This window comes from Amblyraja radiata, chromosome 28 (genome assembly GCF_010909765.2).
Source record: "Amblyraja radiata isolate CabotCenter1 chromosome 28, sAmbRad1.1.pri, whole genome shotgun sequence".
Taxonomy (NCBI): domain Eukaryota; kingdom Metazoa; phylum Chordata; class Chondrichthyes; order Rajiformes; family Rajidae; genus Amblyraja; species Amblyraja radiata.
In genome coordinates, this window is record NC_045983.1 from 34,194,750 (window position 1) to 34,212,709 (window position 17,960).

Consider the following 17,960-nt stretch of genomic DNA (forward strand, 5'->3'; position numbering starts at 1 on the left):
TTACGGAAGCCAATTAACCTACAGACCTGTAAGTCTTTGGAGTGTGGGAGGGAACTGAAGATCCCGGAGAAAACCCACGCAGGTCACGGGGAGAATGTGCAAAGTCCGTACAGACAGCACCCGTAGATATGTTTGAACCCAGGTTTCTGGCGCTGTGAGGCAGCAACTCTACCGCTGCTCCACCGTGCCGCCCAATTTCCTCAATTAAAATACACAAGCTACATAATAGAACATAGCAACAGTCACATGGTATTTGTTATCAGTAAAGAGAAGCAGTAAAGAGAAATTAGAATGTCTAACTCTTATTAAGTAATTTCAATACGTAATATGTCCCAGTACAATAAAAAGACAATTTAAACATATTTTGGAGTGAAATACTAATATCTCTAAAGTTACAGTTAGAGGCGCTCTCTGGAGACGTGCTGTTACTCTGGGTTTGGTTCTTTGACCTTGTAATACCTCTTGCTGATCGGAACAGTTAGTCCAAGAAGTAAAGCACACCAATAATTGTTGATCAAACAGCATTCTAGTGGACCAAACCTGTAGGGGATACGATTACACTGCTCTCAGGCGTTATGCTTTTCGAGATCCTCTGTAAAAACAATCAAAAACATGTTATTAGGTGATATTCGTAAGTCATAGGAGCAGAATTAGGCCATTTGGCCCATCAAGTCTACTCTGCCATTCAATCATGCCTGATCTATCTTCACCCTCTAAACCCCATTCTCCTGCCTTCTCCCTATAAACCCCTGATACCCGTACTATTCAACAATCTGTCAATCGCACCTTAAACCTACGTTATCCCACTAGAGACAATTTAGAGGGCCAAATAACCTACAAAAACCCGCACGTCTTTGGGATGTGGGAGGAAACCGGAGCACATGGAGAAAACCCACGCAGATCACAGGGAGAACGTACAAACTCCACACAGTCAGGATCGAACTCAGGACACAAGCGCAGAGCGCAGATGTTCTACCCACTGCACCAGTGTCGCGCTATGCTAATTAGTTTATTTTAGAGATACAGCACGGAACCTGGCCCAAACTCTGTACGGAGAGCACCCGTAGTCAGGATCGAACCCGGGTCTCTGGTGCTGCGAGGCACCAACTCTGCCCGCTGCGCCACCGAATGTTAAAATAGTTAGTTGAATGTTTGCCTCTTACCTCTCCAAGTGTTCCTGGTGTAATGATGATTTTGTATACCATATAGATTGGAACCCAGATAATTGAGGATACGCCTATGAAATTGCCCAACACTTTAGTCCAGTGAGGGTAGGTGTAATTAAAGAGTTTAATTTCTATCGGAGTTGACAGCAAACTGATAATGATGAACTGTTGGGAAAAATAATAGGACAAGCGTCAATGAAAACAGAAGCACAAACACAAATCTAAACACATGCAACTCTTTGATTAGAAAGGAAAATAAGTAGTGCTACCAAGAAGTTTAATTTTTCTGATCAATTTTAACTTTGATGTGCCATTAAGCACTGACATCGCAAGCGTTTGACAAAACAACAATGGGTTTGGCAAGAAATACCTGTATGTGCAGATGTGTTAAATGTTCATATTTGCTTTTTTATTGAGAGCTAATAGATCAGAACTAAAAGGGTTTAATACTGTCAGAGTTTCCTCAATACCGGTCCAAATTATAATTGAAAATTAATTCCACATCCCGAATGATTCTACTGGAAGCGATACGTAGTTACATAACAACTGAGTATAAGTTTAGTTTATTGTCACAGTGAAAAGCCTTTCTTGCGAGCTAACCAGACAGCGGAAAGACTACACCTGATTAATATCGAGCCACCCATGGTGCACAGATACAGGATAAAGGGAATAAAGTGAATAATGTTTAGTACACAATAAGGTCCAGTAAAGTCCGATCAAAGATAGTCTGAGGGTCTCCAATGAGTTAGATGGGAGGTCAGGACCCTCTCTGGTTGTGGTAGGATGGTTCTGATGCCTGATAACAGCCGGGAAGAAACTGTCCCTGAATCTGGAGGTGTGCGTTTTCACACCTCTGCACCTCTTACCTGATGGGAGAGGGGACAAGGGGGATTGACCAGGATGAGACTGGTCATTGATTATGCTGCTGGCCTTGCTGAGGCAGCATGAGGTGTAGATGGAGTCAATGGAAGGTTTGTTTGGTATTGTTTTGTATTGTACATATTATTCTTTCAATAATTGATCACATTTATTTTTGTTTAAAAAACTAGAGCACGGAATGGACTGGTAAAATTGTTCCAAAACATGGTGCCTCTTCCATGTAGGTATGTTACAAAACTTACCTTCAGCGGCGCTGTAATTCTGCCACTGGCCGTGTGCGCGATTTTGGCGTGTTTGAGGGGGGGGGCTTGGTTAAAACGGGGTTTTTTCCCGACCTGGTCCTGAATTATATTTGTTGGAGTGCAAGATGTTGCTAAAGAATCGTTCCTACGGCCGTTCTGTGTGTTTTTTTAAATTTCACCTGACAAGTTAATCGCTGGAATGATTTTAAAAGCAGCTTCTGAAGCCGTCACTGCCGACAACTGGGACAGATTTTATGGAGGACCAGGTAAAAGAAAGTAGTTGATTTTTATGTATAAAAGTGTTTCTTAAGATGTATTTAATTCACATTTTAAGTTGCGAAACGGTGATTTTCCCCCCCGAAGAACCGGCAGTGTATTTGCTGCAGATATGGGGGTATAAATTCACCGCAATCTCAACGTTCTAAATGGTCCCGTTCCAGAAAATCCCACTCACAAGCTGATTTAAATGGCCATTAATTTACAGGTATTAAACATTAAATTCCTTCCATTTGGCCTATAAAACCATGACAATGAGATTAAAAAAATTATGTTATATTCTGAATTCTTGTGTGAATGTTATTTGGACACTTAGGCTATTTAAAAATGTTAATCTATTCTTAAGAAATTGATAGATGTTTAGATCTAGTACAGGTGCACAACCTTTTATCCGAAATTCCAAATAACGAAAAGCTCCGAATAGCGGACATTTTTTCGGTCCTTGAAGAAGGGTCCTTGAAGACGTTCACCGAGGGCGGCCCGCAGAGGTGACAGTGGAACCTCCGGTCGGTCCTCGAAGAAAGGGGAACTAAATCCCCATTCATTAAAGAGAAGGTGAGGGTATTTTGCGCGGGAGGGTTAATAATTGACAATCTGCTGCTGCCTGCCCGCTGAGTTAAAAAGTTCCCACGGTAGACTCACGATACACAGTGTATCGTGAGTCTTGCGTGGGAACTTTTTAACTCAGCGGGCAGGCAGCTGCAGATTGTCGCTCCCTTCAGTTTCACCCCACCTACACCCCTCTGCTTCCCGGCCATGTGTGTGACCCCTTCCCTCCCCTCTCCAGCTCCCCGCCCATTGCACCGGCGCGGGGGCTTTGCACTGTCTTCACGTCGGCGATGCCAGCAGGTCAGTGCCAGTCACCGGAGACGTCAGGACCAACGGGACACAGACCCCCAGGCCCACTGCAAGCACGGAGATCCCAGAGACCCACAGCCAGCAGCAGCCCAGCCCCGTTCTAACTTCAGAGGAAAACTGCAAACTGGCCGGAGACGTCAGGACCACCAGAAGCCCCTCCCCGATGGGCCGCTACGGCGACAAGTGGCAGTTCGCCCACAGCCCGAGCTGCGCCCCATCGGGACACCGACCACCAGGCCCACTGCAAGCATGGAGATCCCAGATCAGCAACTCCAGCCCAACCCCGCTCCAACTCCAGAGGAACACGCTCCCCGCAGGGGCAGAAGCTGATGGTGTGCAAGGTACGTCTTGTTCTTGGGGTGGCGCAGCTCGGGCTGTGGGCGAACTGCCACTTGTCGCCGTAGCGGCCCATCGGGGAGCGGATTCCTCTGGATTTGGAGGGGGAGGGGGGTATTGTGCTGTTTGATCGCCCCCTGCTATCCCAGGGACAGGGAGACACAGCGGCTTTTGAGAATGGTGGGCAATCACTTCCAAAGTTCTGCCCACAGTCAGTACACCTCTCCTACACTTGTCTCCCGCACTAAGATCATCTCGCACAGAATGATCCCAGCCTAACCCTCCCTATTCTCTCCTATTCTGCAAGAAAAAACTACATTGAAGACTCAAACTCGCGATCGAGTAACTGCCGGGATTGAGGCGCAAACTCGCGACCTTGCGGATATGAGCCGAGCACTCTACCACTGAGCCAGCCGTTAAAATCTACGCTAAAAATCTTCCATTCTGAAAACCGAAAAATTCCGAATTACGAAAAGTGTCTGGTCCCAAGGCTTTCGGATAAAAGGTTGTGCACCTGTAATTGAATTTTGTGATTAGCTACAATTAGGTAACTAACTAATTATATGCTTTAATTTCAAGTCATCTAAATAAGATTGTTTCATATTTGTTTCAGAATGCTTCAATCTATAATAACTGAAAATTTCTTTTAGTTCTCTTAAATTTTAAGAAAGTTATCGGCCTTTAAATGTTCTCGATCACAGCTTTTGTATTAAGTCAATGAAAAAGCAATAGGGAACAAGATGCCAATTTCCGAGTATGAAAATGGCCATAACTTTTTTAATACTGAAGATATGAAAGTGAATTAGGTGTCAAATTAAACTTCTTTTTATGCTTTATCTGATGGGATAAATTAAAGACTTGATTTTTTAAATCTCAAAATTTTGTAACATTGCTATTCCATGCGGGCAATAGTGGACTATTTCTGTACAGTTTCCTAATCGGAATTTGTGTTTAGATATGGCAATACTCTACTGGACTGTTTGTAAGAAAATAATTTCACTGTGTTTGCCCTTTGCATGTGCGACAATAACACACCATTGGAACAATGAAATGTTTACTTGCTGCAGCTTAACAGATCTATGGTTGAACAAATAAATATATAATATTAACTAATGCAATGAATTAATTATTAATAAATTGTATCATTAATTAATATTTTCAATACCAGCATTGAAGCAGTTACCACATTCATAACCAGCTACCGCCATTTATTGCCAAACAGCTTTTGCCAAAAGACTTGCCCCTCACATCTGCTTTAAACTTTGCCCCGCTCACCTCAAACTATGCCTTCAAGTGTTTGATTTATCCATCCTGGGTAAAAAGGGTTCTGACTGTCTACCTTATCTATGCCACTCATGATTTATATTTACTTCTATCGGGGTCTCCCCTCAACCTCTGGCGTTCCAGAGAAAACAATCCTAATCTGTCCAAAAATAGACACAAAGTCAGACTCAAGAAGGGTCCTGACCCAAAACATCACCCATACTTTTGTCCAGAGATGCTGTCTGATCCGCAGTGTTATTCCAGCACTGTTGTCTATGTTCGGTTTAAACGCACATCTGCAGTTCATTTCTAGACACCAAGTCTGTCCAACCTCTCCCTGCTGCTAAAATCCTCCAGAGATGCTGCCTGACCCGTTCAGTTCTCCAGCATTTTGTGTCTATCTTCGGTGTACAACGAGTATCTGCCATTCTTTCCCACATCATTCTGGCAACCCTCCTCTACACCCTCTCCAAAGCCTCCATCAATAGAATGCATAGGAAGGAACTACAGATGCTGGTTTACACCAAAGATAGACACAAAATGCTGGAGTAACTCAGCGGGACAGGCAGCATCTCTGGAGAGAAGGGATGGGTGACATTCTTCAGTCTGAAGAAGGGTCTCAACCTGAAACGTCACTCATTCCTTCTATTGATTTCTCTAACTCAGGTAGCCCTGGCATTCCCTCTCTCTCCATTCCTCCCCCACCCAAGTCACACCAGCTTCTTATTTTCACCCAACAAATAGCTAAATGTGTCGGAAGGAACTACAGATGTTGGTTAAAACCGAAAATACACACAAAATGCTGAAGTAAAAAAGGACAGCATCTGTGGAGAGATGGAATGGGTGACGTTTAGGGTCAAGACGTCTCCTTTATGGCCAGTTTCCTTTATCATCGTTACTTTTTTGCATCTCTTTCATTCATTGTTCTACATCTCCCTTTCTACACCATCTTCTATATCTCTCGTTTCCCTTTCCCATGACTCAGTCTGAAGAAGGGTCTCGACCCTAAACGTCACCCATTCCTTCTCTCCATGGATGCTGCCAGTCTTGGTGAGTTATTCCAGCTTTTTGTGTCTATCTTCGGGGTAATGTCCATGTCTTGCAGATACCATTTCTTCAGACAGATCTCTATTCCAAGGCATTAACTCAGGAGATGCTTCTACCACTCCCCCCCACCCCTGCTCTGACAGAACTTAACAACAGTGGGAAGAATGGAACAAGTAATCTTACCATTAGAAAAACTGGACTAATAACGACCCAGCATATCTGCCAAAATTTCCCAGGAATGAACCCAATCATTTCCCCAATATCTTTGCAGAATTGATTCATACCTAAAGTATTGAGACAAAAAGTGAACATGAATCAACACATGTTGAGCAAACACTTGAGCAAAACACAATGTGAAGGGCAGCGAATTGTGGATGCAGCCCAGACCATCACACAAACCAACTTCCTTTCCTTTCTTTCTTTTAAAATCTTTTTATTGTTTTTTTTCCAAAAAACATAAACAAAACATAAAAAATGGAGCAAAAATAATAATGATAAACATAACAATGATATTGATACATAGGGATCAGGATTACATGAATAACAGGTATAACCTAATATGAGACCAGTGTCAAAATACACATAGAATATGGACCTCCCGGTCTCTATGTAAATATAGTTAAATCTTTGAAAGAAAACTTATATATGTAGAAAAAAAACGCAAAGATAAAAAGACAAAAAGAAGAGGAGAAAAGGAAGAAACAAAACCCCCCTAAACTAAAGAAAAAAAGGGAAAAAAAAAAAATATAAAATAAAAATAAATAAATAAAAACAAAGCAAAACAGAATCTGAACTGAGAATTTCAACAATTTAAGTCGGTTTCTCGTCAAGTCCGTTCCACCATATAAAGGTAAAATAGTTTTTATAACGGTTAGAGAGGGAGCAATTTATGTTGTATGAAAGTGTTGATTACATTTTCCCCAAATCTTATCAAATTTAACCAAGGGTTCAACAATGTCACTCCTGATTTTTTCTAAATTTAAACATGATATCGTTACAGAATACCACTGGAGTGTGGTCGGAAGGTTGGAGTCTTGCCATTTAAATAAAATAGGTCTTCTGCCGATTAATGTGGTAAAAGCAATCAACCGATGGGCGGAGTGGGACAAATTAATAAAATCTAACATTGGTAGCCCAAAAATTGCAGTAATAGGATGAGGTTGTAAATCAATACCTACGACTACAGAAATAGTATCAAAAATTTATTTCGAATATTTTTCCAAAAGTGGGCAGGACCAAAACATATGGGTCAGTGAGGCCAGAGTTACATCTGTCACAGGTAGGATTTATATGACCATAGAAACGAGCCAACTTATCTTATGACATATGAACTCTGTGAACCACCTTGAATTGTATCAGAGCGTGTCTTGCACACATTGAAGAGGTATTGACTAATTGAAGAATCCTCTCCCATTTCTCTATAGATAGAGAAATTTGGAGTTCTCCTTCCCAGTCATGTCGAGATGAGAAGAACTTTTTTCACACAGAGTGGTGAATCTCTGGAACTCTCTGCCACAGAGGGTAGTCGAGGCCAGTTCATTGGCTATATTTAAGAGGGAGTTAGATGTGGCCCTTGTGGCTAAGGGGATCAGAGGGTATGGAGAGAAGGCAGGTACGGGATACTGAGTTGGATGATCAGCCATGATCATATTGAATGGCGGTGCAGGCTCGAAGGGCCGAATGGCCTACTCCTGCACCTAATTTCTATGTTTCTAAGGGTTAATTTCATAAAGCCTAATAGTTCATGATATTGGAAGAAGAAAAATCTGGGGCGGAGCCAGAAGTGATGACATTTCAGACATTTTTGTAGTTCAGCTTTTGCACAAATGAAGAACACTATATAAGGAACAAAATACCCCCCCCCCCACCCCTGTAAAGCCCGAAACTGACCAATAGAGAGTCAGTAAGCTACCTACTCCCTTCCCTAACCCCATCTCTCCTAGCAACCGCACCCAACGTAGAGAAGATCGTATTTTGCCACTCCCGAGCCATAGCACGTTCATTGTTATCGTTTGAAGGAGAGAAAAAAAAAAATACAGGCTGGCAATGGAGTAGAAGTGCGAGTGCTACATAGTATTATCAAAGGTCAAAATATGAAAAAGAATTGCGTTCTCTTAGTTTGTCTAACGACAGGCGAACACAAATTAACAAACAAATTCTAAAAAATTAGTATATATAAAAGAAAAACAACTCGTCCAGTCAAAATTCTTAATCATTATCAAACGATATGTTGTCAAAATAGGAACATTAAATCTCCAATTATGACTTAATCAGCTATCAATTACTCCCCTTCCCCCTCGTGACTCTCCAAAAGGCTGGAAGCGTCTTGAGGATTGTTAAAAAATCGAGTGTTACCGTTGAAAAGACGTATACGCAATCTAGCTGGGTATGGTAAGACTGGGCACAGCTTTTTCTTAAACAGATCAGACATTACATTATGAAAGGACTTTCTTATTTCCAAAAGCTCGTTACTATAATCAGGAACAAGCCGAAACTTGCATCCTTCATATTCAACCACGCCCAACTTTTTTGCTGCCTGGAGAATATTCTCCTTCATTTGCAAAAAGTGAAACCGAATAATCAAGTGTCTCGGTTTATTACCAGATTTCTTCCCAATCCTGTGTGCGTTATCCCAAAACGGAAGGTTTTCATTGTGCTCAATATTGAAAGTTTCCTTTATCATTTTGAAAGCATATTTTATAACATTATCTCCTTCTTGACCTTCCGGCAAACCAACAATTTGTATATTCAAACAACGGCTTCTGTTTTCCAGGTCCATATTTTTAGTCTTGTATTGCTGAAGTGCTCGAGTATTTTCATTCATTCTCCGTTCCAGTTTTTTAATCTTCAAATCTCTCTCCCGGACCAGGGTTCGCAAGTTATCAATTTGATCCTTTTGTTCACAAAGTTCATCTTGTAACAAAAACAGTTTTCCTTGGACTTCCTTCAATTTGGTCGAAACTCCTTTCACCGTTTCTTCCAAACTGCCAAATCTTGTTTTAATTTCATTTTTCAGTTCATTTTTCAATTCATTGTTCATTTTCGATATTGCTTCTATGATACTGGAGCCAGAAGCTGTGGCTGCGGTTGTGGCTTTCCCCTGTTCCTTCCTTGGGGAGCCTCCTTTCCTTCTTGTCTCCATCCTTTTCACAATTAAGGCGTGTAAAAGTGTTATCAACACTTTATGAATACTCTGGGCAGCAGTCTACCCGATCTATTCCTCTCTATAAAATCACGGTTCATAGTTTTTATTAACTAGCGCTAATTAATTCCATTGTTTGTGGACATATTTTTTTATGATCTTTCCCAGTCTCACTACATGTGGAATCAGCCTTGCACAAGTGCAGAGTAACTTACCGTAAAACCAAGACACAGCAATGGCCTCCAGAAACACCACAACAATAACAGCGGTTCCTGTGGCATATACTTCAAAGAATTTCACCACGTATACTCCACCCTGAATTGAAACAAGTAAATAAGACTTTGCTGTGAATGGTTTGCAGAGCAGAGGAACAATGGCTTAGGAATTCAGTAACATCAAGAGTTCAGTTTAGTTTATTTTCACGTGTACCGAGGTACAGTGAAAAGCTTTTTGTAGCATGCTAACCAGTCAGCATAAAGACTATACACAATTACAATCGAGCCATTTAACGTGTATAGATACATGGTAAGGGAATAACGTACAGTGCAAGGTAAAGCCAGCAAAGTCCCGATCAAGTCCGAGGTTCATCAAAGAGGTAGATAGTAGTTCAGCACTGCTCACTAGGTGTGGTAAGATTCTCCTCTCCCCTCTTGACATGATTGTATTCATGTGCAATATGATGTCATAAGATGCCATTCGGCCCTTCCAGCCAGCACCACCATTCAACATGATCCTGGCTGATCATCTACAATCAGTACCTCATTCCTACTTTTTCCTATATCCCTTGATGCCTTTAACCCTAAGAGTTAAATCTAACTTTCTTGTAAACATCCAGTGGATTGGCCTCCACTGCCTTCTGTGGCAGAGAATTCCACAGAAGGTTGTAAGGAATAGGAGTAGAATTTGGCTATCCGGCTCATCAAGTCTACTCCACCATTCAATCATGGCTGATCTATCTCTCCTTCCTAACCCCATTCTCCTGCCATCTACCCATAACCCCTGACACCCTTCCTAAACAAGAATCTATCAATCTCTGCTTTAAAAATATCTACTGATATTTAATAATAATAAACCAGAATCAATAAAATCCCACTTACAATTGTGCTTTCCATTCCAGTCAAGCATGTGCTAAACAGATGTAGCTGCCTCCATATTTAACAGTTTACTATGTGTACTGCATGTTTACAGTGTACTATGTGTACATATTCCGTTGTGCTGCAGCAAGTAAAAATTTCATTGTTCTATCTGGAACATATGACAATAAAACACTCTTGACTCTTGATTTAACAATTAAGATTAGACCTTTACACTTACAAACGTGAGGGTGCTCATCGATCCCAGAGTGCAGATCACGATCAGTACCAGCACAAACCACTTTCGCCGTTTTCTCAGTAAGTCCGGATATTCATCCACTACTGCGGTGATCACACCTTCCAGACCTAAAAACTAAAGATCCAAAACAACATCTTACCAAAATATGCTGAAAGAATTTCACCGCTATGAATTATAAGTTGAATATCATGTATAGCTGGAGTATGCTACGGGTCAGACAGCATCTTTAGAGAAAAGGAATAGGTGACGTTTCAGGTCGAGATCCTTCTTCAGGCTGAGAGTCAGGGGAAAGGGAAACGAGAGATATAGACGGTGAGGTAGAGATAGAACAAATGAATGAAAGATATGCAAAAATGTAACAATGATAAAGGCCACTGTCAGCTGTGGGCTAGGTGAGAACGAGTTACAGACAATGAGACTCAACAAGACGACTTTGAAGCTGGTACGACTTGGGTGGGGGATGGAGAGTGAGGGGGAGTGCAAGAGTTACTTGAAGTTAGAGAAATCAATATTCATATCACTGGGGTGTAAGCTGCCAAGTAAAATATGAGGTGTTTTGCTCCTCCAATTTGCATTTGGCCTCACTCTGACATTGGACGAGGCCCAGGCCAGAAAGATCAGTGTGGGATTTGTAGGGGGAGTTAAAGTGTTTAGCAACCGGGAGATCATGTAGGTGCAGGCGGACTGAGTGAAGGTGTTCAGCAAAATGATCTTTCCGCTGGCTGTTCAGCTCGCAACAAAAGCTTTTTACTGTACTTCGGTACCCATGACAACAAACTGAACTGAACTCAACATACCTACAGTGAAGGAAGGAACTGCAGATGCTGGTTTACACCGAAGATAGACACAAAATGCTGGAGTAACTTAGCGGGACAGGCAGCATCTCTGCAGAGACGGAATGGGTGACGTTTCGGGTCAAGAAGTCTTAACCCGAAACGTTACCCATTCCTTCTTTCCAGAGATGCTACCTGTCCCACTGACTTACTCCAGCATTTTGTGTCTATCACATACCAACTGTCATCATGCTAATAATTTTGCATTCACAGTCAATACTGTGAAACTAATTTTTTAATGGGAATGCACAGTGGCGCAGCAGGTAGAGTTGCTGCCTCAGAATGCCAGAGACCCGGGTTCTATCCTGACTACGGGTGCTGTCCGTATGGAGTTTGCACATTCTCCCTGTGACCGCATGGGTTTCCTCCCACTCCAAACACACATGGGTTTGTAGATTAATTGGCCCTCTGCAAAATTGACCCCAGGGTGAAGGGAGTGGATGGAAAGTGGGATAACATAAAACTAGTGTGAAAGGGTGATCAATAGTCAACATGGACTCGATGGTCTGAAGGGCCCATTTCATAAGTCATGGGAGCAGAATTAGGCCATTCAGCCCATCAAGTCTACTCTGCCATTCAATCATGGCTGATCTATCTTTCCCTCCTAACCACATTCTCCTGCTTTCTCCCCATAACCCCTGACACCCGTACTAATCAAGAATCTATCTGCCTTAAAATATCCATTTACTTGGTCTCCACAGCCTTCTGTGGCAATGAATCCCACAGATTCACCATCCTCTGACGAAATAAAACCCTCAACGTATCCTTTCCCAAGGTACTTCCTTTTATCCTTAGGCTGTGCCCGCTGGTCCTTGACACTGAAACCAGTGGAAACATCCTCTCTACATCCACTCTATCGAGGCCTTTCACTATTCGATTCGTTTCAATGAGGTCCCTCCTCATCTTTCTAATCTCCAGCTAGTACAGGCCTAGTGCTGTCAAACGCTCATGATACGTCGGCGCAGACTTGGTGGGCCGAAGGACCTGTTCCCACGCTATATGTCTGAAATCTAAATGGCTAAAGTATAACATCTCTTTCTTATAACTGAGATGAAATACAAATTTTAGTTCAGTTCAGTTTGTCACGTGTACCGAGGTAGTGGAAAGCTTTTGTTGCATGCTAACCAGTCAGCGGAAAGACTATATACATGATTACAATCGAGCCATTTACAGTGTACAGATACATGATAAGGGAATAACATTTAGTGCAAGGTTAAGCCAGCAAAGTCCGATCAAGGATAATGCGAGGGTCACCAATGAGGTCAATATTAGTTCAGCACTGGTCTCCGGTTGTGGTAGAGTGATTCAGTTGCCTGATAACAGCCAGGAAGAAACTGTCCCTGAATCTGGAGGTGTGCGTTTTCACATTTCTGTATGCCTTGCCTGATGGGAGAGGGGAGAAGAGGGAGTGACCGGGGTGAGACTGGTCCTTGATTATGCTGCTGGCTGAGTGATTATGAGTAACGGCAATGCTTACCGTGGTGTCCAGACCCATAGTGACGAGCATGAGGAAGAAGATGCCTGAGTAGAAGGAGGATGCGTGCATGTTGGCCAATGCCTCTGCGCAGGAGATGAAGAGAAGACTCGGTCCTATAAGCAGTGGAGAAGTATTCGGTAGTAAAGAAAGCAAACTCAATGCTAGCATTAATTTCAAGAGGGCTTGTATACAAAAACAGGGATGTAATGTTGAAGTTCTATAAGGCCGCATTTGGAATATTGTGAGCAATTTTGGGCTCCATATCTGAGGTAAGATGAGCAGGTCCAGCAGAATGATCCCAGGGATGAGTAGGTTAACCTATGATGAGCGTTTGACGGCACTGAGCCTGTACTCGCTCGAGTTTAGAAAAATCAGGGGGGGAACGTCATTGAAACATACAGAAGAGTGAAAGGTTTGGATAGATTGGATGTGGAGAGGATGTTTCCACTAGTGGGATTGTCTAGGACTGGAGCTCATCGCCTCAGAATTAAAGGATGTTCTTTTAGGAAGGAGATAAGGAGAAATTTCTCTCGTCAGAGGTGAATCTCTGGAATTCTTTGCCACAGAAGGCTGTGGAGGCCATCAGTGGATATATTTAAGGCAGAGATAAATAGATTCTTGATTAGTATGGGTGTCAGAGGTTATGGAGAGAAGGCAGGAGAATGGGGTTAGGAGGGAGAAATAGATCAGCCATGATTGAATGGTGGAGTAGACTTGATGGGCCGAATTCTACTCCTATCCCTTACATAAATTGCAGCAGTATCTTGATCAATTGGCCAGGTGGGCTGAGGAATGGTTGCATATTGGGCAGTCTAACATGGGCAGGACCTATACAGTGAATGGTAGGGCTCTGGGGAGTGTTGGAGAGCAGAGGCATCCAGGACTGCTGGTCCATTATTCCCTGAGAGTGGCCTCACAGGTAGATAGGTTGTAGAGCTGAGTGATTTAGGAGTGGAGAAAAATAGTTCCCTGAAAATGGCGTCACAGGTAAACAGGGAGCGTTGCAGAGCAAAGCTACCTAGGAATTGTAGAATAACCCTTATTAATTCATGCCATTTGTAACCTTCACCACACAAATATGCAGGCCACCCTTTACATGGTATTACGGTACTACACAAAGACTCTCTCTCTCTCGCTCGGGCACTAGTTAGTAAGCGAGACGCAAGTAGCTGGCTGTTGAAATGCTCCAGTGTATTTGATGCAATAAACTTGGACTTCATCATGAATGTGTTATTATTTATAGCGCCGCCAATAAACGTGGTGTCAAGTCTTGAATCACGTCTCCAACTATTTTGCCTGAATTTATTTTAGTTTATTTTTTTTACATCGAATATGGATAGTTCCTTATGCAGACCAATGTTTTGGTGTTCGACAGTGATCTTGCTGAACGGTGGCGCATCTTCGAGGTGGAATTCGGGATTTTCATTGATGCAGCCCACAATACCGTTGCGTCAATTCTCCTCAAAGTGGCGGGCACAGGATTTCCACTACGCCCCAGAACATACTGATCCGGTAACACATGTTGTGACCACAGCAGAGTCCATCAGAGACCTGGCCTGCCTCCTCCGAAAGTTCAGAGACCTGTGCCAACTTTGCACCAACGTTATCATGGAGCACCACAAGTTTTTTTTCTCGCAGCCAACAAGAGGGTGAAACGGTTGAATCATACATTGGTGCCCTCAAGAGCATTGCATCCACATGCCACTTCCAAGACCGCGACATGCTCATCCGTGGCATCCTGAATGATACGGTGAGAAATCTATTACTCCGGGATGAGGACCTTACACTTGATCAGGTTGAACGTGCCTGTCGGGTTGCAGAACACACTGATACCCATACCAAAGCCTTGGGACCGGGGCCACACTCTGTCTATGATGTCCATGCCTTCTATAGGTCCCCACGCCAACCCCTCAACAATCGCCTAAACCCCCAGGGAGGGTAACTGATCATCTAGTCAATTACTGTGGTAATTGTGGTGGCTCACACCCGAAATTTCGTGAGCAATGCCCTGCTAATGGCAAATCTTGTCTCTATTGTAAAAAGAAAGGCCACTTTATCCGGTGCTGCAGCGCCTGTGCTAACAGGGCCCAGTCACAACAATCTCTCTATGCACTTGAACCCACACTCTCCCACGAAGCACTGACTGAAACAGCAGAACCACAACCGCAGCACCTGCAAGAAATCGGCCAAAACATATATTCTTGTATTCCCGACTGTGGCTACAGACAGTGATCCCATGACAAAGCTCAGTATTAGCAACACCAAGATTGCCGCTAAGATAGACACAGGGGCAAGATGTAACATAATCTCGCTGGCAGATCTCAAAATAATTCACAACAATGAAACTGTTCTGAAAACAAACTCGGTTACACCTATTTGGCGGGGGGTGGGGGGGGGGGGGGGGGGGGGGGGGGGGGGGGGGGGGGGGGGAGGGAAATTGCAACCAGTGGATACGGTTACACTACAATCCCATCAAGCATCTCAAGTTTACAACTTGGAATTTTTCTGGGCAATGAGGCATGCTGTAATATGAACCTAGTTTTCTTCGGCAAAACTCGGTATCAGCTGTCGACCTCTCAAAATCCTACCCAACAACTACTCGAACAATACAAAGACCTTTCTGACAATCAGCTGGGCAAGCTTCCCACAGAATACAGCATTGTGATCGACAAGGAAGTTATACCTGTCGTTCATTCTCCTTACAAAATCCCGAATGCAATGAAGGACCGCGTCAAAGTTGAATTAGACAAATTGGAATCACTGAGTGTAATAGCCCCTCTCAACGACCCTTCCTCTTGGGTCTCCACCATGGTTGCTGCAGTTAAGAAGAACAAAGACGGAATAAGGATCTGCATCAACCCTAAGGATTTAAATACTGCCATCAAACGGCCACACCACCCAATGCGGACGATGGAAGAAGTCGATGCCAACCTGGGTAAAGCCACAGTTTTTTCTGTCCTAGGTGCAAAGAACTAATTTTGGCAAATTCCACTAGACCATGCATTCTCCATGTTAACCACATTCGTGACGCCCTTCAGAGCTACCGATTTTTACGAATGCCATTTGGCATAAATTCAGCCAGTGAGGTTTTCCAGCGTACTATGGAGCAACTCTTTGATAGCTACCCATGTTACTTTATTGTAGACCACATCCTGATCATCGGGCGCAATGCACAAGAACATAACTCAAACCTGAAACAGGTCCTGGATCGTGCCAGAGAGGTAAATTTCAAACTCAACGCTCTCAAATGCAGGTTTTGGGTCGACAAAGTGACTTATGTGGGCCATGTGTTCACCAACAACAGACTTAAGACAGACCCGTTTAAAACCATTGCCATGAACAAAATGCCAGCACCTACGGACGTGCCTGCTCTACAACGATTCTTTGGCATGGTAAACTACTTTGGAAAATTCATCCCAAACTTTAGCGAGCTATCAGCCCTGCTGCGACAACTGACCCACAAGGATACGCACTGGTCCTGGCACCAACACCAGCAGAGGGCATTTGAAACCCTCAAACAACTAATGTCTTGTGCTCCAACCCTCGCATACTTTGATTCCAAATTACCCGTCACCCTCACCTGTGATGCCTCCCGGTATGGACTGGGCGCTGCTTGCCTACAAGACGACGGAAAGGGTTCCAGACCAGTTGCCTATGTCTCCCATACAAGACCGACACTGAACAGCACTACGCTCAAATCGAAAAGGAGCTATTCGCAGTAACCTTTGCCTGCGCGCTTACAACGCATGATGCAACTACAGAGATATGACATCAGACTAACCTACAAACGTGGTAAGGACATGCACTTAGCTGACACCCTCTCACGGGCACCTCGCCCAACCTGCGAAAAAAAAACACCTGTCTGATGATGAGCATGAGGGGTACACGGTTATGATGGTCTCCTGCCTCCCATCAGCCGGTTTAGACATCCTAGTGTCACAAAAAGCTGCAGACGAAACACTACAATCACTGGCCACACTGGCCACAGTCATCCGCCACGGCTGGCCAGACAAACAGCACCAAGCCACAAGCTGTCCAACCATTTTCTATGTCCGTGACGAACTGGTCATTCAGGACGGCGTGATAATGAAAGGACACAAGGCAGTCATCTCAAAGTCTCTGCACAGCAAGTATTTCGACATTGTCTATGGGGGCCATCCCGCTGCAGAAATAACCCTTCAACATACGAAAGGAATGCTGTTCTGGCCAGACATGGCTAACTACATTCTAGAGAAGGTTGCTGTCTGCCCGATCTGCAATAGCATGACCCCGCTCCAACAGAAACAACCACTCCTCTCGCACCCCACTCCGGACTTACCCTGGTCCACAATAGCAGCCGACATCTTCGAGTGGCTCGGCCAACAAAACCTGGTTTTAGTTGATTCCTACTCAGGATGGTTTGAAATCGACCTGCTCAGTAGCCCGACCTCAGCCATGGTCATTCAGAAACTAACTCGTCACTTCTCTGTCCACGGAGCCCCCCTAAAGCTACTCTCAGACAATGGACGTCAGTTCTCCAGTCAGCTCTTCAGAAATTTTGCGAGAAACTGGGACTGTCATCACATTCCCAGCAGCCCCGAGTACCCGCAGTCCAACGGCCTGGCTGAGGGCGCAGTAAAAAGTGCAAAGGAACTAATGGAATGCTCACACAGGGTTGGCTCTGATGTTTATCTCGACTTACTCAACCTTCGGAACATCGTCCGCTACCCTCTCCTGGGATCTGCAGCCGAACGGCTCATGTGACGGCGAACCCGCTCCACTCTGCCTATGGCCAAGCAACTACTAGAACCACAAGTTTGTGCGCCATCAGTTATGCAATCCCAGCTCCACGCAGCCGCAACATACAAAGAAAATACTATGATAAAACCAGCTCTCCGCTTCAACCGCTCAACAAGGGACAGGTTGTCCGTTTGGTCACTCCGAGGTTACGACCGCCTTGGAGTCATTCTGGGGTTCACCGCGGAACCACGCTCGTACTTGGTCAGTATTGACAACGGCATTTATCGGCGAACCCGCCAACACCTCCTTCTGGTCAATGAACCAGCACCTCCACGTCCTTACCCGGACCAGCCTGCCGGTCTTCCCTCGCACTCTGCGAAAGCTGCTCCA

At 43.9% G+C, this 17,960-nt stretch overlaps 1 protein-coding gene across 2 annotated transcripts in view; it reads right to left on the bottom strand.

The window, feature by feature from the left end:
- Window positions 1–286: 286 nt before the first annotated feature.
- The window catches only part of LOC116989097 (sodium-dependent serotonin transporter-like), a 63,644-nt gene continuing 45,970 nt past the window's right edge, over window positions 287–17,960 (bottom strand). For both annotated transcript variants that reach the window (XM_033046278.1, XM_033046277.1), the window contains exons 9-14: window positions 12,852–12,964; window positions 10,524–10,655; window positions 9,425–9,524; window positions 6,251–6,351; window positions 1,164–1,331; window positions 287–592 (exon numbers count right to left, since the gene is read on the bottom strand). In XM_033046278.1, the coding sequence (XP_032902169.1) occupies window positions 527–592; window positions 1,164–1,331; window positions 6,251–6,351; window positions 9,425–9,524; window positions 10,524–10,655; window positions 12,852–12,964 (680 nt within the window). In that variant the 3' untranslated portion in view covers window positions 287–526. The remainder of the gene's footprint in view (window positions 593–1,163; window positions 1,332–6,250; window positions 6,352–9,424; window positions 9,525–10,523; window positions 10,656–12,851; window positions 12,965–17,960) is intronic.